The sequence below is a fragment of the Dipteris shenzhenensis genome, chromosome 30, assembly GCF_047967505.1.
Source record: "Dipteris shenzhenensis isolate YYH24624 ecotype China chromosome 30, Dip_SZ_1.0, whole genome shotgun sequence".
Classification (NCBI taxonomy): Eukaryota; Viridiplantae; Streptophyta; class Polypodiopsida; order Gleicheniales; family Dipteridaceae; genus Dipteris; species Dipteris shenzhenensis.
In genome coordinates this window covers 39,693,104-39,718,107 of record NC_141625.1, presented here as the reverse complement: position 1 = coordinate 39,718,107, position 25,004 = coordinate 39,693,104, and the positions used below count along the sequence as shown (strand labels likewise).

The following is a 25,004-nucleotide window of genomic DNA, read 5'->3' as shown; positions in this document are numbered from 1 at the left end:
CAACACCGATTTAATATATCCAACAAGCGACACATCATATTAATACCTCGATGTGTGAGATCCCCTTTCATGTACCTTGATTCATTTTGCTCAATATGTGAGATCCCCATAAGCAAAGAGTGTACGCTAAGACTTAGCATCAAGGGCTTGTCCCTTTTATCTTCTTTCCAACCTATAAGCATTCTCAATCCACGCCTAGCTTCTCATGCTTGACCTTTTTAAGGTATCCGACAAGCCCGTGTCATCTTCTGAATTATTCAATCATCTTTGTCCCCCTCAAACATCACCTTAATGGCCTTTGAAAGCTTGTGCATACCAATTGCTAATTTTTCTATTCATCTTTGTTCTAGTTTTGCATTCTCTATCATTTCAAAAGTTTGATTTTCCTTCATTACTTTCATCTCCGAAACTCCACCCCACCGAGATCCCAACGGACACCTCATCTTGCATATTTTTCAGCTGCTTCAGTAACGTCCCGATGACGGCCATGATCCACAGATCAAGGCAGAGCGAGATATCCTACCTGCGGCCTTGTTCGAAAAGCTATGCATCCAAAGATTCACAAGGATTGAATCCCTTGTCTGAATTCTGTCAGACACATCCAATGGATCTAACAAGGGGGTTAAGCAGAGTGAATATGTAGAGTATAACCTACCGGGCTTTTAGCTACTTAGGCCCATTCCCGACTACTAGATCACTACTCCGGCTTTCCCGAGTTCCTTTCAAGTAGGCAGGTACTACAGACCTTCTGCCGTCCATCGCGGAGCCCTTTCATAAGCTGTAGGGTAGGGCGCTAAGCGCAATAAATAATCGAGGGGGGAATATTTCTATACAATTAGTAAGGGGAGAGACATATTCACTTTCCAACATTCATATTAGTCTCTTCTCTTAATAGATGTCATGTCAATGATGCATGCGAGTGTGAGTGGGATGTTTGTATTATTCATGTGAGTAGCGAATATTTAAAACTCTCATTATAAATCTTCCTTGATGAATTAAAAGAAGGTACTTTCCAATGTTCAAGCATAGGAGTTTTTATATTTTTAAAGTTTGGAATAGCCAATGGATACTCGTACTATAAGGAGTTTCCATGTCTCAAGAATAGTCTTTCATTAAAGAAAACTTTTGGATGAATATGAAACTTAAGACATAACTTGCGATATCAAAAGATCTACATTTGACTTCTCTCGAAAACAATGTTTTAAGAAGTTAGATATCCTAGCAAAAGTACACATCATGATTTTACACTTTAACCCATGCAAATTACTTTTACAAAAGCTTAAGGTGATTTTGCTCACCTAGCAATACCGCTTTATCATGATCAAATAAGCTTTAGTCATGTTAGTTTGATTAATCATTTTTCCCCCAATGACGTGCTTGAACATTGGATGTCAATCAAATAGACCTTGAAGCAGAGATATATAAATTGGAGTGATGGTAAGATAAAACAATAAGGACAAAGTGGCTCATCCTATTGGTAAAGCACAACATAATAGAGAAATCTAAGCTCGCAACAATGTCCCCTCGTTAATGCCTTAACAATAAACTACATTCAAAAATGTGTAGGATCGTCCTGAGTAATCGAGATGAGACTTTGATTTTCTCTGCAAAATCTGTTGAGAAATTTATTATCACATGCAAATGCTCACTTCCTAGTGATGAATATGCAAATCCACATCAGCTAACCCTCAGAAAGAGGGTATTCCTCACTGGGAGATGTAAAATGAAAGAGAGAGAGAGAGAGAGAGAGAGAGAGAGAGAGAGAGAGAGAGCAGAATAGAAATACTATATTTTCTACACGAGGTATGGAATTGCATGCATCCAGAGCAATGTCCCCTGCGTAGGCAACAATAAACAGCCTACAATGTTATTGAGGACAATGGCACAACTCTTAAAGGTGAAAGGCTTCACTCTGACGGAGGTTTCACGTGCAGCACACAAACTTTCCCAATACCTGGCCATACAATGTAACATTTTTTACTCCCATTAAGAGCCAGTAGGGGGAAAAAGATTACAACTACCCATTTGCAAGGGCCCAACAAGGTGTTCGTTCCAATATTGCATAGCAGCTTGGCTAAGTACTAGTTTGATGTCTGACGACGCAGAGAATAGACCCTGTAAGCAGCTACTCCAACAACAACAACGGCAGCTCCCACTGCAATGAAGACAGAAGATTTACTCTCTCTCTCTCTCTCTCTCTCTCTCTCATATCGCAACTCTGTCGTGTCCTTTAGCAAAACACTGTACAAAATCCAACAGGATCCACTGCAGTGGACAATTTCATCACCACTTGCATGCAGTCTACATCATCAAAGAATTCATTTGAACACTTTATAAAGCTTGAGAAAGACCAACAAAAAAACTCCATGCAAAGACATTCAAGGGGAGAAGTAAAATGGGAGAGTTAGTTGCATTCAGTAAAGAAAAACAATGAAAAATAAGGAAAGAAAACAAAAACACGTCTCCACTAGGGCCAGGTAAGAAACATCATCCACCTTGCAAGATATTCAAAAGGCGATAACACTAGAAACTGGGAAAGCATGGAGATAGATATGTAGACAGACAGATACATAAACAAAGCACTAGATCAGCAGAATAGTACCCATTTTTAAATTAAGTGGCAAAAACAAGTTGAGACTACAGGACAATCATGACCAGCCAACTAATGACCAAACAGTATAGTAATGTCGAAAGTAGAAACGGAGCTCTTCAAAAAGTCTTCGGTTGGATGTATGAGATGATGGGTCAAACACGGTCAGAGCCTCTGCCCAATTCTCCTTTGGCATGTACACAGATGAGCTAGAGCGTGGATGAGGCAACATAGCAGAGCAGGGGTCCAACTTGCTGGTTATGCTCCTCTTCTGTTACTATATGCATATACCTAGATGAATTCAGGAACATTCCCAAACTCATCCTCTAAAAACACAGCATAGTGCAGTTTCAATCTCACGATAGTCACTCCTAAGATTGAAAACCATAAACTCCATCACGCATAGCAAGGACTAGCTACTATGACACCCCCACTGACTATATGCATAGATGAGATGTGCTTTGAGGCAAAAAAAAACAACAATATGCCTCAAGTACATCAAGCATGGCCATTTCTCAAGGGTTGCCCTGACACAAAAATAAGGGCTGGTAGGGTGGCCAATTTAACTGGAGTGCCTTCCAAGGAAAAGGCGGCCTCAATCACAAGAAGTATGTCCAATATACCAAAGTTGAAAACAAAAGGATCAACAAGAACCAAACAAGACTATCAAATCCATGGGTACTCATCAGCGTCGTATGTTTAGCTGGTTACAATCCACTGTTTTTTCGGAATCAATGAAACCAACCACCAGACTCAAACTTCGGATTTTTGTTCATAATGTTGATGACTGAGGTGTAATGTAATCTTATCATCAAGAACTTCAACATTTCAACATTACATTTCTTGTTAGAATGACACTACCCAGTCTGTAAGCTTGAAAGAGTTGTATGTTTCGTCGAGTTACCTTACCCACTTTGTAAGAACTCATGACAATCAGGAAAAATGCATTCAGCTTCACAGTATCGTAAGTTTTGAGCACCATCTTGGTCCCTTCTGGGTAGAGCTGCTTTAGATGTCTCTGGAGATCTGTATCGGCGACTGTTATGCGGCCACTTCAACTAGGCAGCCCACCAGCCAGTCAAATTGGTCAGTCGACTTAGGGCTACTCAACCAGCCAACCTCGTGGAGGGTCAGGTTGACTGGCCAACAGGCCACTAGGCTACTTGGTCATCCATGTAGGCATGCTGCTCCACACCACACTGAGCCTCGAGCATGGCACCTATGGTGCACAATAGGCTTTTGTGCTTGCAGCATTCAGTGAATCTGGGCAAACCTTATTTGATAGAGTTCTCGGTTTCATCTTTGTGCACGTTCGCTTTGACTTCAGGGTAGATTGTCTTGTGGCTTGCAGCTAAGCTTCTGTCAAGGCACAGGTGCTTTAGCCAATCCCTAAGAGCCTCATTGATCTACGTGATAACTTGGAGCTCAAGTGAAAGAGGCTCTTCAGCAAGTGGAATCGTCATAAAGAGCATGCATGCTACCAACCCAAGTTTGTGACAGCTACTGCAGCATAAGGGAAGCTGCTTCAACTTGTGGGTTGAAGTGTTTGGAGCTCTTTTAAGGATTCAACCGCCCTCGTCATCCCCAGACGCTCTTCATGTACTAGCTACACACGATAGAGCCATCTATACAAGTTTGGCATCCCAATGCAGAATTTATCCATGGGCACCTCCCCTTTCTGGGACAGATACCACCATCTTGACACTGATGTTCATCAATATCCCGCATATCTTTCGTGAAGGTTTTAAGCTTCCTCTGTAACATATTTGCAGTATTTTCTACAGTGGTTTGTAACTCTTGTTGGCTTTTCATAAATCCTCATCATATCAGCCCTACCAGATTTGGTATCCATGCAGATTAGGCACTAATAAAAGAAGATCCTACAAGCTACAAGCTGAATTTGGACTCAAACTTCCACAAGGAATAGATGGACTTATCCAACTTCCTTGCCCCTCCAATGTTTGAAAGAAGAGGTCTATGTAAGCAAGCCATAGAGAATACCAGTCCAATTCAATCTAGAGAAGCTATCCAGTTTAAACCATATGACCAAGAGGCCACTGACCTCAGCATATACCTAGATGAATCCAGGAACATTCCCAAATTCATCCTCTAAAAACACAACATAGTGCAGTTTCAATCTCATGATAGTCACTCACAAGGTTGAAAACCATAAACTCCATCATGCATAGCAGGGACTAGCTACTATGACATCCCCACTGACGTCATCAGCGCCCAACAGTGGGTGTAGACCATAGTATAAAAATATGCTCTCACACATACAAATCCACACACCCACACATACTTGAGCATCCATTTATACAAAGTCTTCGCACTGAGTTTCTATCGGCACTCCGGAGGTGAAGGGCAGACTCAGCCATGACGAAGGCTAGCACTAAAGGAGAAGGCTAATCAAAAGGTAGTCCAAAATCTCTTCATTCAAGCTACAACTGCTTGTGAAGTCTAAACGTTTTCATTTTAGTCTCTCCCCAACGAGCATCTAAATCTAAATCTAGCTGATAGGGCAACGCACCATTTAAGATAGATAGAATTATCACAATACCAGCAGGCCGCAACTTGGACAAAAACTTCACAAGGTGAAATTTGCATGTCCGCTAATACAGCAAAAGCATATACCTAGATGAATCCAAGAGCATTCCCAAACTCATCCTCTAAAACCACAACATAGTGCAGTTTCAATCTCATGATAGTCACTCACAAGGTTGAAAACCATAAACTCCATCATGCATAGCAGGGACTAGCTACTACGACATCCCTACTAACGTCATTAGCGCCCAACAGTGGGTGTAGACCATAGTGTAAAAATATGCTCTCACACATACAAATCCACACACCCACACATACTTGAGCATCCATTTATACAAAGTCTTCGTTCTGAGTTTCTGTCGGCACTCCGGAGGTGAAGGGCAGACTCAACCATGACGAAGGCTAGCACTAAAGGAGAAGGCTAATCAAAAGGTAGTCCAAAATCTCTTCATTCAAGCTACAACTGCTTGTGAAGTCTAAACGTTTTCATTTTAGTCTCTCCCTAACGAGCATCTCAATCTAAATCTAGCTGATAGGGCAACGCACCATTTAAGATAGAAAGAATTATCACAATACCAACAGGCCGCAACTTGGAGGAAAACTTCACAAGGTGAAATTTGCATGTCCGCTAATATGAAATTTCACATGTCCGCTAATACGACAGAAGCATATACCTAGATGAAAACACAACATAGTGCAATTTCAATCTCATGATAGTCACTCACAAGGTTGAAAACCATAAACTCCATCATGCATAGCAGGGACTAGCTACTATGACATCCCCACTAACGTCATCAACACCCAACAGTGGGTGTAGACCATAGTATAAAAATATGCTCTCACACATACAAATCCACACACTCGCACATACTTGAGCATCCATTTATACAAAGTCTTCGTACTGAGTTTCTATCGGCACTCCGGAGGTGAAGGGTAGACTCAACCATGACGAAGGCTAGCACTAAAGGAGAAGGCTAATCAAAAGGTAGTCCAAAATCTCTTCATTCAGCACTCCGAAGGTGAAGGGCAAACTCAGCCATGACGAAGGCTAGCACTAAAGGAGAAGGCTAATCAAAAGGTAGTCCAAAATCTCTTCATTCAAGCTACAACTGCTTGTGAAGTCTAAATGAGTCTCTCCCCAACGAGCATCTAAATCTAAATCTAGCTGATAGGGCAACGCACCATTTAAGATAGAAAGAATTATCACAATACCAGCAAGCCGCAACTTGGACGAAAACTTCACAAGGTGAAATCAGCATGGTGTTAATAGTCCCCTCCAATAGCAAAACTCATTTTAATAGTGGGTAGACAAGATACATTTCCTATCTTGTTCATGAAATCACACTATCATTTTGCTCCTTCAAATGGCCACAAGCACACTAGGCTTGGACCACGGATACAAAAAGTTCGATACTCAATCCCTTACCAACATTGAACCATTTACAACCAGCTTGGCTCTCTCAAGTTGGGAGAGGGAGGGCCATAGCAGACCAATTCACCAAAGGACAACGTCCTTTGGGACCAACTTGCACCTAATGATGACAAAATCAACTCAATGGCAGTCGTTATGCTGCTCTTAAGTATATTTCCACCCTGCTTTAAAGAATTTGACGAGAGAGCTGAACCACATACTTTTTTTGGCGAGCGCTGTATTGATCCAAAGCGCATTGAGCATGACAATGAGCAACAACGATGACAATGACACTGCTTTTTGTTGGAAAAAAGTGGCCTTGCTATGTTCCTAACCCCCTCATTGTACCATGGACAAATAAATAAAATAAAAGAGATTGAGGGGTCTAAAAAGGGCCTTGGCATGCACAGTTGACACGTGGATAAAAGAAGAGTAATCCCATAAGCATGGGATAATTTCAGGATCCTTGGTATATATTGAGAAAGGGATAGAACCCTCCTTCAGTCCTGCCCGCCTTCTGACGGAGGCTATGCGTGGCTACGAGGCGGGGGAGTGGGACCCCCCCCTACTCCACGCAACCAATGGCTGGCTGCCATGTGGCAATGGTGAGCACAGTGGTATCAGAGCAGGCGGTTAGCCTGCGGACTGTGGCGGTGACATGTGGTGATTCTTGTCTTCTGTGCGTGCAACAATTTCTAACATGGCAACGGTGATTGTTTGTGAAAGCTGCTATCGGCGATTCTCTGGCGGCTGCACACGTGGGAAGTGATGATCCTTGTGTGCTGTGCATGTGTGCTGTCCGTCATTTGATGACTGGCATAGGAATTGATGACCTGCGTCAGTGAACTATGCAGTTGTTGATTGGTGGCCCGGTCACTTGGTGGGCAACCGCATGATTGGCTGTTCATGCCCTGAGTGGGCGTGCAGCATGTTGACTGACAGTTCTATATTCAGGTGTTAGGCCCAAGGAGGGGTGTTGGAAAAAAGGGGCCTTGGTATGGTCCTAACCCCCTCATGGTACCATGCACAAATAAATAAAATACAAGAGATTGAGGGGTCTAAAAAGGGCCTTGGCATGCGCAGTTGACACGTGGATAAAAGAAGAGTAATCCCATAAGCATGGGATTATTTGAGGATCCTTGGTGTATATTAAGAAAGGGATAGAACCCTCCTTCAGTCACGCTGGCCTTCTGAAGCAGGCTACGCGTGGCTAGGAGGCGGGGGAGTGGGACCCCATGTACTCAACGCAACCAATGGCTGACTGCCATGTGGCAGTGGTGGGCAGATTTCTAACACTTTAAGTTACCAGGGCAAAGTCAACGAGGAGCCCATGAAAGAGGGACCCAAGAAATTTTCCTTAAGGGACAAGTCCACTAACACTGTAGGTGCCAAAGTGGGCAATGATCTCTATTGCATCAAGATGGGGCAATGTACCTTGCAAGGACTATATGAAGTAACCTGACCAATCCAAGAAGAAAAAAGAGAAAATCAAAGGCCGCCCAAATTGCAACAAAAGGAGCTCTTCATGTCGAACAAAGAAGGTTATGCGAAATTCCACATGGCCTCTAACTTTGACACGCCAACAGTGGGAAAACCATGCCCATGCCCTGCAAGAAGTGGCTGAGCTATATGGAACCAATCAATAAAAGCTCCATTTGACAAGTCCAAAAGAAGCTACGGCCTCATTAACATTTCATACTTTTGTGCTAAACGCAAACCATTCCCCACACCCTCCGAAGAATTTATGAACATCTACACCCTCCACGGACATCTGAGGGTAAGAAATAAACAAATTGAAGATCACGTGATGACATGTCATACCCGAAAGAAACACAAGCGAACGATTCACTATTCGCTTGTAGTGCTGGTAGTTCTTTCCGGCCTCAGTGACTGGAATGCTCAGATGTGGACGTTGTGCAGCATCAACCATGCGGCGGTAGATGTTTCCTATATCTCGGAGCTTTGTACTCACTGAGATTGGTGCTTCGACGCCCATATCCTGACAAACCTGTAAAGCAAAAACTCAGGGACTACAAGAATGAGCAAGACTATAGCAAGACAAGTTAGAAAACAGCTCAATAAAGAAATAGCCAACATGGAGGAAATGGTTTTACACTAGTATTCTTCCAAATATACAGCTCATTCACAAGAAGGAACAATGAGTTCTCACCCATGTTAAATCAGAAACCTAAGACGAGTGTACAACATTCTGCCCTTTAATTGTGGCGCTATGCATGCATAACCACAACAAAAAAAACATTGGTGCAGATACAAAGCACTGATATAGAACACCAGATACGGAAACCCATAGTAAATTGCCTAATCAGATAAAATAAAGGATACATCTGCTAGGAAGCTAACCCTGTAATTTGTAGCAATGGACTAACAAAGGCATGCCAAGACCTCCAGGCTGACAAATAAGCAATGCAATCTCCGCGTCATGCAAATAAACACGCAGTTATATTGCCAGTTAGGTTTGAAACATTACGAGAGCCCTTTCCACATACTTGGAAACAACATGCATTCTCTAGCCTGCAACAATAAACCCCCAACTTCATCATGTCTGTTTTGTTTTGGTAATTGCAATTAGTCATGAAAATTCACTTGTTGTCTGTACAACAAGCCACATAAGAAGCTGCATATTAGAGAAGAAAGCACAGTTAATGAACATCAAAGCATTGCAGACACTCCAAAAGTTTCTCCCCGCCCCCAAAACAAGGTTTCCAATTCCTAGACGTTGCATACCATTAAAATGCACATCACCTACACTCATTTTGTAAAGCTTTCATTATTGCACACATCAAATTCAACAAAATTCAATTAACGGAAATATGTCCACATCACAAAGGATTTCACAATAGTCCCTTACTGTCTGTCTTGGGGTAGACGACACATTCTCTTCAAGATCAACCGCTTCACACCTTAAGTTTAAATTTCTCTTACTCCATCCATAACCAATAAAGGCACTAAGAAGATTAACGGAAATATGTCCACATCACAAAGGATTTCACAATAGTCCCTTACTGTCTGTCTTGGGGTAGAAGGCACATTCTCTTCAAGATCAACCGCTTCACATCTTAAGTTTAAATTTCTCTTACTCCATCCATAACCAATAAAGGCACTAAGAAGATAAATCGTACAGCAAATAATTAAGATCTTAAAGCAGAGATGATTATTTACAGGGCGATGTGAAGCATATTAAATCGCTTGTCTCAAGTGCACATATGTGCCAAGAGGACAAACCAACGGACTGAAATTATATAACCCATTTTTTACTCATTCAATGTGGTCTATGATCAGTATTTGTATGTGCATGTGTGTCTGTCTGTGTGTGCGTGCATGTGCACATTCCTCTCTGTGATGTCTCTGTTGATACTATTCTAGGAAGAAGTGGCTCAAGCTTCCCCCCCCCCCCCCCCCTTATTTCTTTTTCCTTTTTTTGGGAATGATCAAAGTTGAGGAGCTAGAGGAGAGACGCACAACTCTCCTTATTAAAAGGAAAAAGAAGGAAGAGAGGAGGGAAGGGGGGGGGGGGGGGGGGGGGGGGGGGGGGGGATGATGTTTAATATATAAAGTTTTTCTTACCCTTGCTGAATCAGTTATAGCAGCTGCATGTGGACCCAAATCGTCTTTTGCTGCAACCAGTAGGCACGGTACCTCAAAACCACTATTCTCACCGTGGGCCGCTACTTCTAACAAAAGATTAGCCGCTTGTTTCCATGACGATTCATCTGAGCTGCAAAAGACGAGAATGGAGCCAAAATTTTGAATAAGCCCACTTCTGTCATCCATTGCACCTTTAAGACGATTAGTAGCACAACATAACCAATCATGAACTAGTCGCACAACATAACCAATCATGAACAAGTGCCGAATTCTTCTTTTCAAGCCCATATCAATGCCTTCAATTAGCAAATATTTCCACACATGGTCAGACATTCAAGAACCAGAAATGAAAAATGGTTCTGTTACTGTACCAGATGGATGTTAACAGGCATTGAAACAAACAAAAAAAGCAAATCTCTATAGAGCTTGCAAACCTGAACTAAACCAAGATTCTTAAACTGAAACTTAGTGTCTTCTTGATTCATGATAAGCTTAGTCCAACCGAATTATAAGAAGTTCAAGTGGTATAAATCCATACGCTAAACTCACTCGAATTCAGCTCTGCATGTGTTGCTGGGCAGGAAACACATTGTGAGCAAAAAAAAAGGGTATTGCCAAGAGAGTAGAATGGATGGGTGCTAAGCATGTTTCTAATATCAAAGAAGACGAGATTAGGATCACCTTAGAGACATGACAATAGGGGAACTACAGGATAGTCAATAAGAGAGGAGCACAGAGGCAACAAACACAAACAAAGATACAGCAAATATCCGTAGCAATCACTGATTCCAGACCATAGTCAACATTATGAATTAAACTAAGCTTGAAGGATCTCATAGCAGACAAAAAAGTGTTCTGTTCGAATGGCACAAAAAAGGTTTGAAGCGAATGAAGAGGGTGTTCAAGTATACCACTAATCATATAGCCTGGAAATCAAATAAGCAAAGGCATCTCATGGTCTCTACAATGTGTGACCTGCTTAATCCATATATGGAAACACCTAAGCTTGAACGATCCCATAAAGAGAAATCCTTCTTAGGCCACAAAAAAGGTTGGGAGGGAACAAACAGGGTGTTCAACCATACAATCACAATAAATGTGCGACTTGCTTGAAAAAGTCCTAACTGCTATGAGCTTGGCAAATAAAACTTAGGCCAGAATCAAGACACTAGAGTTGATAGCTTCAGAGGTGTTACTGGCGATATGAGTGATTAGGATGTTTCATCTGACTAAAGTCCCTTCCCAAAAGGCCAGACCATACAAGCGCTTGGCTGATACTCAAATCCAATATAAGGAGCATTGTAAGATCACAAAGAACGTATGTAAAACATGATACGTCTTGAAGGTGATTTAGCTACTTCCCTCTCCTTGCAGATATTCAGTAGGCAGGATAAACATACTAAGTAAAACCAGATGAGCAGCAGTAATGGCTCCCAATACACTAGCTATGCACACAAGTCATTCACTCTCAACACTCATAAAGAAGGCACATGTGCAACTATTAGACCCATCAGAGCCACCAATCAGAATCTCACAACACCATATTATATGTCCACACCAGATCTAGCATAGAAAGCAGTAAAGCATCCACATAGTGCCTTCACTAACAAGTATTGACAACGCACCTGTCATAAACAAAGGCAGCCACATCACAAGAAGCCAAGGCATCTTTCTTTTCTAAAAGTTTTGGTACATAATCCTTTGGAATCTCTCGCAAAATAAGGGTCTTCCTTGAGCCCTGAACCACTAAATGTCAGAACATTAGTATTTCAGATCAATCAATCATAGAAAACAAGAAGACTGCGTTGTGATAGAACAGAGGTCCAGTGTTCAAGCAAGATGGAAAACCCTCCCCAAAAAAACATTTTAACCAGGGTCTCCATGAGGCATTAAATCATTATCTTATGCACGCTTACCCCTATTTGTTCAACAACGTTGGCAGCATATTGTTCTTCTTCCGTATGAGTGTATGTATCCACATATGGCCTGTACCATTCCACAGAAAGATCCAGTAAAAGGAGGGAAACTTCATAAGCTACAACACTCATTTGCTTATTTAGTCACAAGTAGAGGAGGATTACCAAGGCAAGAGAATGAGCCATTATAGGGAATCAGTAATCTTGATTCCTTTGCCACTCTGACTTGTCATGCTCAAAACCTTGACCTAAATAAGGGAGCACGTGTGACGGCCTGTTTTCTTTCCATAGATGGTCACGAGATTTGGCCACAGCTTTGCCACTCTGTCCTCCAATTACCCAACTCTCATTCGCTTATGATCCCTCATCCCCCTATATCAGGCAGTTTCAAGAGAGTGTTGGGAGTGGCAATGACTAGTACGCGTCAGCTAGATATAGTAACTACTACCAGTCATGTCATTTGCTTGCTATAGCTTAGGTGAAAAGGGATATCCAATCCCATCATGATTTAAAAAATACAAAGACCATAAACTATGGTCTTTATCCTTCTCACAAGAGCCACACTAGTCCTTTATGGACCATACGACTGAGTTAGCTTTGACCTAAAGTCATACTAGTGATTAGCTAAGTGGGTTATTCATTTCTTAGGCCTAGCAAAGTTTTTCTAGGTTCCAATTTAACAAATTCATATAAGTGGGTTTACCTATGTCCATGCCATTGAGCAAAGGGGATGACAATAGTGAGTAATCGACGCATCTAAGTAATTCCAAGGCCCCTACACCATTGTCGCATCAACCAAGATACATTCACTAGATAAAATGTTGATCGAGGGGCTAAAAGATAGAGAAGCTTAAAACCCATACAAGTAAAAACACTTACTTCTAGAAATAACCAACACTCTACTATAGGCTAGGTCATAAATATTATTCTCTCTCTCTCTCTCTCTCTCTCTCTCTCTCTCTATATATATATATATATATATACACACACACACACACACACACTTGTAAGACTAGAATAAGTCCAATCATACAAATTTAGATTTTTTGTTGTTCTAAAGATCAAAAAACTACACAAAAAATAAAAGAGAAAATGAAAGAGAAGAAAAAAGACTTTGTACCTCCTTTCTCTCAATGCTCAAGAAAGTCAAAATTTAAGTGTCCTAAAGAACCATCAACGAAAGAAGTGAGCTTTTTACTAGTACAACAAGGGCAACTAAGAATGGCTAGCTTTCCATGCATTGTAGGGCTTCTGCCAATGCCTACACAATTGAAGATCTTTTAACCTAATGTTTTCACGTACTTCAAGAAATCTAGAATGGCCTTTAGAAGACAAAGTCTCTCTCTCTCTCTCTCTCTCTCTCTCTCTCTCTCTCTCTGTGGGACTCCGCTCAGTTGACATCAGTTCTCTCCACTGCCTCCCCGACAGCATTGGGATCTTTTGTCGCTCGTCTTTTTACCTGTTGTCAGGAACTCATAGACTCCTGACCCCTCTCCTTGAGGAGACTCTTTTTACATTGTATCGAGACGGGTCCCATGGGTCATTTTTGGCCCCCCGAGGACGCTAATAACTTCTACTTCTACTTCTACTTCTACTTCTACTTCTACTTCTACTTCTACTTCTACTTCTACTTCTACTTCTACTTCTACTTCTACTTCTACTTCTACTTCTACTTCTACTTCTACTTCTACTTCTACTTCTACTTCTACTTCTACTTCTACTTCTACTTCTACTTCTACTTCTACTTCTACTTCTACTTCTACTTCTACTTCTACTTCTACTTCTACTTCTACTTCTACTTCTACTTCTACTTCTACTTCTACTTCTACTTCTACTTCTACTTCTACTTCTACTTCTACTTCTACTTCTACTTCTACTTCTACTTCTACTTCTACTTCTACTTCTACTTCTACTTCTTCTACTTCTACTTCTTCTACTTCTACTTCTTCTACTTCTACTTCTTCTACTTCTACTTCTTCTACTTCTACTACTTCTACTTCTACTTCTACTTCTACTTCTACTTCTACTTCTACTTCTACTTCTACTTCTACTTCTACTTCTACTTCTACTTCTACTTCTACTACTACTTCTACTTCTACTTCTACTACTTCTACTTCTACTTCTACTTCTACTACTTCTACTTCTACTTCGACTTCGACTTCTACTTCCACTTCCACTTCCACTTCCACTTCCACTTCCACTTCCACTTCCACTTCCACTTCCACTTCCACTTCCACTTCCACTTCTACTTCTACTTCTACTACTTCTACTTCTTCTACTTCTACTTCTACTTCTTCTACTTCTACTTCTACTTCTACTTCTTCTACTTCTACTTCTTCTACTTCTACTTCTACTTCTACTTCTACTTCTTCTACTTCTACTTCTACTTCTACTACTTCTACTTCTCTCTCGCGCGCCTCAGCCTCAGCTGCCTCCCTCTCTCTCACGTCTCTCCTGTCAGCCTCAGCCTTCAGCCGCTTCTTACTTTTTCACCACCCCAAGCTGAGCTGAGCCCTTGGCTCAGCCCTGGTGGTTAGTATTAGCAAAGGGCCTTAAACTCATCAAGGCCATGGAAACCCTGAAGAGGCTTTCTTATTCTGATGTAGCAGCCTCAGCATCGACACCCAACCCCCATGCATTGCACTATAAGAGGAGGATTGCCTCTGACCCCCAGGAAAAGATATATTTCTTACACCAGGAAGTCAAGGAGCTCCGACTAATGATCGTAGCTCTAACTACGAAAGTGAAGGAGATGGAGCAAAATGGGAAACAAGACATCATTTCAGAAGTCATACAAAAATGCAGCACATCTCCACCCGCACCTGCACTTGTCTCCACAGTCAAAGAGATGATCACCAGTGAAGTTAGCTAAGCCAAGCAGGAAATTATCACTATGGCTAGCACCAAGCTTGACAAAGCAGATCTTTATGCCAAGGTAAAAGAACAGGAAGCTATAGTGAGCAATAGGAAAACACTACGCATTGGGGGTTTGCCAGAGGACTGCCTTGGCTGTCTCGAAGAAGAGGAATACTTTTTTGATGAAGAAGAGGGCACCACTTGTCTCAATAAAGCTATACCACAAGTTGAATGGAATACCAAAGACATCAACAGTGTCACTCGCAAGGGAAAACAACTTCAAGTACATTTTAATGAGGGCACGACAAACAAAGATTCTCCAACAGACAAATAAGCTGAAGGGTACTCGAGTTGGATATCAGGAGCTTACTTCAGCTCAGCTCAAGCAACGGAACACAGAACTAGCTAAAGTGAAAGATGCACGCAAAGCTGGAAAATGGGCTGTCTACTGAGATGGAGTAGCACTAATCAGGGATTTTAGATCCAAACCTAAAGACCACTTTTCTATAGTTTTTTCTTTAAAAAAATCTAGGAATAGGCTGCTATAATAACTTAGAGCTGAGTTGCCATGGGCACTCCTCTAATTTCTGGTCATATCCAGATATTGTAAGCTCCCTTTTGGATGTGTGTTTGTTTGGTCGCATAGCCCTGCGAGGGCTTCTGTCAACGTCAGTCAGTCAGTCTCACTCTCTCTCTCTCTCTCTCTCTCTCTCTCTCTCTCTCTCTCCCCCCGCCGCATCTACCGTTCAGTCCAGCCTCTCCGTACAGTCCCGCCGTTAGTCTCTCCGTACACTCCCATCATATATCCCGAACAATCCCGCCGTACCTATCATACAGTCTTGTATAGTCCCATCGTACTTGCCTCTCCATTAGCCGTACCTCCGTCATACTCTCCCCATAGTACCTCTCCGTACAATCCTTTCCTTCACCCCGGGCTGAGCTGAGCCCTTGTCTTAGCTTGGGGATTAGCTTCAGCAAAAGGGCACATCAAAGTTTGCAACGGGAAAGAAATTGCCAATGTGGCCAACAGCAAAATCAATAAAAACAGATCTCTATGCAGAAGTAAAAGCACAGGAAGCCATAGTACATAACAAGAAAATATTGCACATTGGAGGACTACCAAAGGATAGTCTTGGGTGTCTTGATGATGAGGAGGGACACACAGAGGAAGAGAAATTTACATGCCCCAAGAAGGTGATACCACAAATAGAATGGGATGAAAATGACATCAGTTGTATCTCCCAAAAGGGGACACAAGTGCAAGTTTACTTCAATGAGAGGGAAGCACAAGTTAAGATACTCCAACAGACAAACAAGCTGAAAGATTCACGAGTATGGATATCTGAAGAGCTCACCCCAACTCAGCTCAAACAAAGGAATGCTGAACTAACTAAAGTGAAGGATGCACACAAAGCATGAAAATGGGAAGTCTACCGTGATGGAATGGCTCTAATTAGAGACTTCAAATCTAAACCTAAAGATCCTCCGTCTTAAACTGATGTAATGCAGGCCACTTTTGATATAAGACTAGAACCTAGATGTGTACTAAATAATCTCAAGCTGAGATGCCATGTGCACTCCTCGATTCTCTGAGTTTTGGAGATGTAGTAGCTACACTTTTTTTGGTATGTACTTTGTCTCATAGTCCTGTGAGGACTTCCGTGAGGGCTTCTAAAGACGTTAATATAATTCCTCCTCCTCCTCCTCCGTGTCTCTCTTTCTCTCTCTCTCTCTCTCTCTCTCTTTCTCCACATGATACTATTTTGCCATTTTGCTACTCTGCTATTTTGCTCACTAGTTTAGCACTTCAGCTTACAGCAAGGGCCTTAGAGAGCCCTTTGCTTCAGCCCATAGCGGCTTGCACGAGTTACTTTTGGTTTTGTACTTTGTCTCATAGGCCCGCGAGGCCTCCTGTAGATGTTAATACGCCTCTCTCTCTCTCTCTCTCTCTCTCTCTCTCTCTCTCTCTCACATCAAGTTTTGTAAAACCCGCGTGGGTCTTGGTGGTTGAGGCTCTGGTTCATGTCGTTGTGTGTGTGTGTTCGATCCTTGTGGTCGACTTCGGATACGCCTACTGTGTGCGTCTTGGGATTGTTCGTACGAAGTAAAAAACTCTCTCTCTCTCTCTCTCTCTCTCTCTCTCTCTCTCTCTCTCTCTCTACCGAATGTAGTTATGCTATAATAATTTGGGGCTGAGCTGTTGTACTCCCCCATAGACTCTCAATCTCTAACTGATGTGGATGTTTTTGGTGTGCATTTTGTCCCATAGACCCGTGAGGTCTCCAGTTGACGTTAAGGATAGACACAAATCTACTTACCCCACTCATTGAGGATCTCTATTTGGCAGTTCCGGGTCTCTTCATATAGACTTCGTATCGAGAGCGGTAGAGCAAAGCGACTACCCAAGGCGCATATGCACATTATGTGACAAGCAAGAGGTTGAGACAGAGGAGCACTTCATCTTCAAGTGTCATGTTTACTACTATGAGATCCGAGGGCGTTTCTACTACCTCTTCAGAGATGGCCCAATTCCTCTCCTACCCAGACCAGCGATGTTTGGCAAGTTTCATTCATGAGGTACTCAGACACCGCGAGAGGATACTTCGAGCACGAAGACAAGAGCAAACTTTTTCCTTGGCTGATCCCTCTCAGAGCTCTATCACGGAGTTTTTTCAGCCAAATCACATGGACCTCGCGAGACGAGGCCTCGACATGACTGTGACCCGAAGCCAATGACCCAACAGCTTAGACTGAGGGTTGACACACAGATCACACTAGGGGGCATCCACTCCCTATTTACAGTCGGGGCCGGACCGATAAGGATCACGGTAGTCTTGGTTAGACACAGATCTACAACCAGGACACGTGCCAGGGCTGCACCTGTGAGTGGCCGACGGCACTCATCGACGATTTCAAGCCCCCATTGCCTCATCCCCCCTGATGTCTTGATGATGATGATGATGATGATGATGATGATGAGATTGATATATAGTCGACCACCAACATGACTATGTTGTACTTAGGACTTAGTACCACCATTCTGCATTTTTTGCATTTTGCATTGGTGTGGATGCTCATTTAGTAGCTCCACCACCACAGCTCGTTTGTACCAAGTTTTTCACAATCTCATAGACACATCGGTCTTTAGAAGACTTTAATAAACTCTCTCTCTCTCTCTCTCTCTCTCTCTCTCTCTCTCTCAATGTCTTCCCGCCTCCCTTCCAACCAGCCGCACCTCCCTTTCACCTCTCCCCGCTTCCCTTCCAGCTGTCGCTGCGAGCTTTTCTGCTCTCTGTGCCTATCTTCCAGCCCCTTTCCTGCTCCCTGCACCTCCCTTCTAACCTCACCTTCCTTCCAGCTCTCCCTGCCCCCTGCACCTCCCTTCCGACCTCTCCTCGCCTCCCTTCCCGCCAGCCCCACCATCCCCTACACCCCCTTCCCAACTCCTTGTACTATCCCCTCCCCTCCCCCCCTGGCCAATCTACTCTTTTTGCAGCCCCTCCCCTTTTCCCAGCCACCTCCATGTGGCCATTCTGCCTTCTTTGAACACCCCTGGCCATTCCCACCCCTGGCTTTTCTGCTCTCTGCGCCTATCTTCCAGCCCCTTTCCTGCTCCCTGCACCTCCCTTCTAACCTCACCTTCCTTCCAGCTCTCCCTGCCCCCTGCACCTCCCTTCCGACCTCTCCTCGCCTCCCTTCCCGCCAGCCCCACCATCCCCTACACCCCCTTCCCAACTCCTTGTACTATCCCCTCCCCTCCCCCCCTGGCCAATCTACTCTTTTTGCAGCCCCTCCCCTTTTCCCAGCCACCTCCATCTGGCCATTCTGCCTTCTTTGAACACCCCTGGCCATTCCCACCCCTCGCCCCTCCCCCCCCCCGGGCCCTGGGCCATTCTAGCCTCTATTCCCTGCATCATTCCCAAGTCCCCCCTCTGGTCATTCTGCCCCTAAGAGGCCACTTGTTCAGCCCTTTTTAGTTCAACAATTCCACCGCCGGTGTACCCCCTACAGAAATGATGGGGGAGGCAGGGCAACGAACCCCTCTCCCCCTCGTAACTCAGGGGGAACTGCAATTTTAAAAGAGAACAGCAGCACGACATGGCAAAAGGAGAGAGAGGAGAAAAGAAAGAAGAGAAGCCAAAAAACAGCAACTTAAACCACCGACAAAAGGACAGTTGGATGTTGACGACATCAACAATCGCAACGGTCTATAGAGGGGCGGTATGGCCATGCAAAAGCTTGCAGCTGCAACAGCCCTAGCCTTATCATCAGCATCATCATCGTTATCCTCCTTGGCATCAGCATCAACATCATCATCACCAGCTTCAGCTTTGGCATCAACATCGGCATCGATGCCAGCCTCGACATGCCCTCTAGTCTGAGTTCCACACTACCCGCCTATGCCCCCTTACAACACGCCACTTTCTTGTCAACTATACCCCTTAGCCAACCACCCTTTCCCTCTACAATCAGGCTCACCTCATCCATCTCCTAGATGTCCGCATAGCATTCTCAGTCTTCCGTCATCTCCACCCCTATGCCCCTATCCCACTCACCCAGTCCCCCCTTCATACCCTATCCACACCAGTCACACGACATTACACCTGAGGCCTGGGTGGACGTTGATGTACCTCCACGACTGCCATTGACAATGCGACCAGCTTCGTGGCTTCCACCCTAGGAGTCTCCAAGCATGGGTTTTAGGACGCATGGCCCATAGGACAACAAAATGCTATCTTCTCTACCTACCTACCCGGATCTAGTTCTTAGTAACACTCTCAATAACAACTCCAAGGACTTCTGAATGACTTATCGAGTGGGGAGTCCCCTCTCCTCTAACCGACACCACACTCAATTCTGAAATATTGGAATTTGCCATTTCAAAACTCCTTGACTACTATGTGGCCGAGTCAAAGATCACAAGGGACTACATACTGAATACATTGCATATGAAAAACATATTTGGGTTCCAATCTTAGCAAACAATGAAGCACCACCCTTTACACTTTCACCATCACCCCCACTCACAAGGCAAGGCATCCCATGAGCACGAAACACTACATGACCAATATGATTAGGCATGTCACGTCTAAGATCCATGCCTCACTGCTCGATACACAGGTTAGCCAATTTGCAAAGCTCCAAGAACTCAAAGCTGATGGATAGGCAAGCTTCTTTGCTGATCATGCGACTCTAGATCAAATCCTTAGACATCATTGAAGAGGCCACGGAGACTGATGGTTTATCGCTTCTTTGTTGATTTCGACAAGACTTTTGACACAATGCCGAAAGCTCGCCACACGCTTGCGGGATCTAGGGTGCATTCAAGGGATCACTTGGGTAGTCATGGCACTGTATGAGAGGGACTCCAGTAGGATCCGGATGGCTACATAGCTACTATGACATCCCCACTGACGTCATCGCACCCAACAGTGAGTGTAGACCATAGTATAAACATATGCTCTCATACAACAAGTCCACACACGCACACATACTTCAGCATCTATTTAGACAAAGGTCTTCGTACTGAGTTTCTGTCAACACTCCAAGAGGTGAAGGGCAAATTCAATAGTGACAAAGGCTAGCACTAAAGGAAAAGTCTAATAAGAAATAGTCGACATTCTCTTCATTCAAGCTCCAACTGCTTGTGAAGACTACAACATTTCATTTTAGTCTCTCCTAAACGAGCACCTTTTTATTAAAAAAGGCTTAAAACAATTTACTTAATAGGAGAACACGCCACATAAGATAAACAAGATGAATATAGAAACATGCCCAAACTCATACTCTAAGAACACAACCTATTGTGTAGGTTAAATCTCATGGTAGTCACTCACAAGGTTAAAAACCATGAACTCCATCACGCATAGCAGGCACTAGCTACAATGACATCCCCACTAATGTCATCAGTGCCCAACAGAGGGTGTAGACCATAGTAGAAACATGTGCTCTCCCACATACAAATCCACACACCCACACATACGTTAGCATCCATTTATCCAAAGGTCTTCATACTGAATTTCTATCAGCACTCTTGAGGCAAACTCAACAATAGAAAGGCTAACACTAAAGGAGAAGGCTAATCAAAAATAGTCCACATTCTCTCCATTCAAGTTACAATTGCTTGTGAAGACTACGATTTCAATTTAGTCTCTCCCAGACAAGCATTTAAGCAAAAAAAAGACTGTCTAGCTGATAGGGGCTAACGCACCACTTAAAATAGAAAGAATTTATCGCAATATCAGCAAGCCCAATATGGACGCAAACTATGCAAGGTGCAATTTGTGTGTCTACTAATATGGTAGAAACTATCCCAAAGTCAAAGTATCATACCCAATGTTTGTACATGGATACTATGAGAGTGCGCCTAATGGCTAACCCTAGACTAGATTACTCTTGGCTTAATTTATTCTAGAGGCCACACTCATGTGTTACTTCTGAATCCCATGTTGTGTGTTTAAAGTGTCCTTTTCTAATTTCATACAATTCTTTACAATGGTTTATATCTTTAAATGCACTTAATGGTGCTAATCCTGGACTAGTTTTCCAAGAATCAATTTTTTTGAAATCATAACAAGATTTGGTTTCTGCTCTGATAGTTGACACTAGCTGTGGGTGGGTGGATGCATGCACACTCGTGTGAAGATGCATAGGGAATTGAATAATCCATATACATGTTCTAAACATCCTTAAACATGGAGATTGAATATTCTAAACATCCATATGCCAAGGGAAATGATGCTTCACTTCATGCAAGGTGATCAGCCATGGGTGTACATGATGTGACATTTGCTTTTGCATTTTTCCTCTCCAGCATTTGGTCATTGGCAGATTACCCCGATGGGATTTTCTCCTGGGTCACTTTGATGGCAGCATTAAGAGATGCCCTTTTAACTCTCACTTGTTTTCTGACTGGAAGCACACACTCTCTCATCTTGAACGGAATGGCAGGGCTTCTCTTGTTGGCAAATCTTCAAGTGCTGAATGCTTTCATTGGTCAAAGGTGTTTGCACATTCGTTGGCACTGCAGGAGCCCAGTCGCTCTTAGTTTATTTGGTCCAAGGGCATATGCCTTGTGACTTGATAATGCTGACATGGTGTTATCTTTTCCTGCAACAGTCAAATAGTATGGCTTAGGACAGCATTATAGACCTTTTTGGCATTATATGTCCCAGATGCTTCCTGACTTTCAGCCAGTGAAACTGGCCTCTAATCACTCAGAGGGCAGTGGAACTAAACCTTTAATCACTTCAGCACTTATTTACAGCTCACAAAGCATATATCACAACCATTAACCATTGCATGATCACCATTTGGCATTTACCCATTTGTTCACAAACAAAACCACTGAAAAAGGGATGGAGGCTAGAATGCCCCTGCTCAACAGACATAGACAAGTGCACCCGATTGGCCCCAAACACCGTGGCACCCCTTTCGGTATTTCTTTATATTTCACAGTGAAATAATTACAAGTTGCATCTGGGAGACCTTTCCTGCAACTGAGCACGCAGCCCCAATTCACTAAGCCTTCGCAAGGCTTTCAAACATAGAACACCATCACATAAGTACACTTAACCCGTAGGCTCAACCCAAAGGCATTCTCTTTTCCGAGTGCAATTCCATTGGCTGTCCAGATGCAATCACACTGCACCCCAGTTGCACTCTCTTTGAGTGGTTTCCAGATGGCATTCACAAAGCTTTTCAAAGCTCCAAAATAAAATCAGCAAAGTACCCAACCAAAGAATGACTCATATAGCACTGCCTGGGCACCTGTGAGCCAAGAAAGAGGTGGCACACGAGGCCAACCAATAGCTTATGGCAAAAAGAAATTGCAGTAGCAAAATCACAACTCACCAAGCCCTGAAGACTCGAACCAAGTCCTCAATCGCCAAGAGGACATAGTAGCCAATGCCCAATTGCATTCTCAGCCAAAGAGGAGTGCAAAGGCACGAAGAAAGAGCATTTACAAGAGCCGACCAGCAAGAATTCCATGAAAAATGCGAAAAGAAACACTTCTGTCGCGAAGAAGTGGGAGTTCTTGGGCTCAAAAGAAGCGTGCTTCAGAGAGGAATGCATTGAGAAGGTTTTGGAGAAGTTTCATCGCCAGAAAGTCCTCCAAAACTGAGAAAAACCAGTCAACCAACGCGTCGAACCACTCAAAATTCAACAGAAAGCTGTAGCTTTGCAAGAGGAGAGGCCCAAGAGGCGGTAGAAGAAAAAAGGTCCAGAAAAAGCCACTTTTGCAAATTCGACCAGCAAAAGAAGTGCTCAGCTCTGCCCGTTCTACCAAACGCACGGAGGGAAAAGCATATCACTACGAACGGGAGGCAGAGGGGAAGCCATCGGGCCAAACGGAAGTCGAGGAATCCAAACGGGTGAGGAGTTATGAAGAAAAACGGAATTCAACTGAAGAAGGCTGAAAAACCAGTCCAAAATCTCAACAAAGGGAGGAGAAGAGAGAGAAAACCACACATGTGAAGTTTAGAAGGCCCGGGAAGGTCCAGGAATGGCAAAGGAGCATGTAGAAGGCACTAGAGCCACCTCGAACTCTAGGGGGGCCACTGAAGGTACATGGCCCTCTAGGGGGCCCATTAAAAATGCCACATCATCATTTCCCAACAACCACTCTTTTAATTCCTTGGAATGCCTTTGGGCCTAGGGATTAATTACGCTTATGTGCTAGGCACCATGCCGCGTTTAATTACACATTATTAAGCCCACGCTTGGACTTTTAAAACCAAAGTTGTCACGGTCTTGTAGTACATTAAAGTACTTAGAATTTCACGCCCCCGTGACAGCCAGTGCCTCGTCTTGAGATTATGGACTGCCTCAAAGATTAGGCTCTTCACTCAGATGATTCTGATTGTTGTTCGTTGCTCTTAGCTGATGTCACGGTTGCATGGTTGTATAAGTTTTGTTGCCTCCTCCTTGGACATCTGATCATGCAAATCACATCTAGTCCATGGCACGTGCTTCTCGATGGTGGAGGAAAAGGTTGCAGCAAATTTGGGCTTGCAAAGTTCCCCTTCGTCAGCAGATTTTCTTATGTTGAGTTCTACTTGGGGTTCTTCCATTTGGAAAAAATTGGGCTAACCGACATATTGCCCCTCCTCCTTCTCACTGATGTCTGTCCTTGCTGGAGTCTATGCCTCATCTATTTTGGAGTTGCCCTGATTCTCTTGACTTCTTGCTTTTGCTACAGTAGCCCCTTCAGGCCCATTTCCCTACTGCTTGCTTTTCTGGCTGTTTGAGGTTCATCCTATCAGGAAGGCGTATGATCTTTTATTTTCGGGTTCATTATTGAACACTATGGACTCTATGGAGGAACCGGAACCATAGGGTCTTTGGTGATCCGTCCCTGGCTAAGTATTGCTTCGTACGGACATCTCTATAGCAATCTTTTTTCGACTGCCTTGCATGCACAGGATCTTGATTATCCTGCTTTCTTGTCATATAATGAGATCTGATGTTGTAGCTACATATCCTTTTCTTAGGACTGCATATCTCACATATCTACGCATGCTCACACGAGATGCATTTATAGGCAGGACTCTGAAGCTACATTCTTGGCTTTGTCTGCTACATCATGCACATAAACAAAAGTAAGCACCATGCCACTTAATCTAAAACACTAATTTCTTGCCATTGGTCCAATCCTAAGCACTGCCTTCAAGTTTATCAATGCAAAGGCCAGAAACGGCCACAAATGACAATTAAAAACCTGCCATGCTCATGCATTAACGATACTGCTTCATCATACCATGCAATAAAACAGGGGTCATATTAATAATAGAGCGGTTTGTTCAAGCATGAGTGATTAAAAATATTTTTAATCAGCATGAGATATACCATTGCACAACAAAAGTTAGTTCTGCAATAACAATTTTAAGATACGTAAAAACAAAGTAAAATGCATTGATATTCTCAGTCTACCGATTGTTAAAAACCTTTCTCAAAACATAGACACAGAAAACAGCTAGAGTACTTCATATTTAGGAGGCTCAAAATGAACCCTACAATGTGCGAACAACTGTAGACTTTCAAAGGAGGAGCCACAAATTTCTCAAAACATGTGCATTCC

General features: G+C 43.2%; 1 protein-coding gene across 1 annotated transcript in view; it reads right to left on the bottom strand.

Annotated features, from left to right (window-relative positions):
• Positions 1-1,578: 1,578 nt before the first annotated feature.
• The window catches only part of MIRO1 (MIRO-related GTP-ase 1), a 68,651-nt gene continuing 45,225 nt past the window's right edge, over positions 1,579-25,004 (bottom strand). The window contains exons 11-15 of the mRNA XM_087401373.1: positions 12,068-12,137; positions 11,777-11,889; positions 10,131-10,281; positions 8,367-8,553; positions 1,579-2,155 (exon numbers count right to left, since the gene is read on the bottom strand). Of these exons, the coding sequence (XP_087257499.1) occupies positions 2,082-2,155; positions 8,367-8,553; positions 10,131-10,281; positions 11,777-11,889; positions 12,068-12,137 (595 nt within the window). The 3' untranslated portion in view covers positions 1,579-2,081. The remainder of the gene's footprint in view (positions 2,156-8,366; positions 8,554-10,130; positions 10,282-11,776; positions 11,890-12,067; positions 12,138-25,004) is intronic.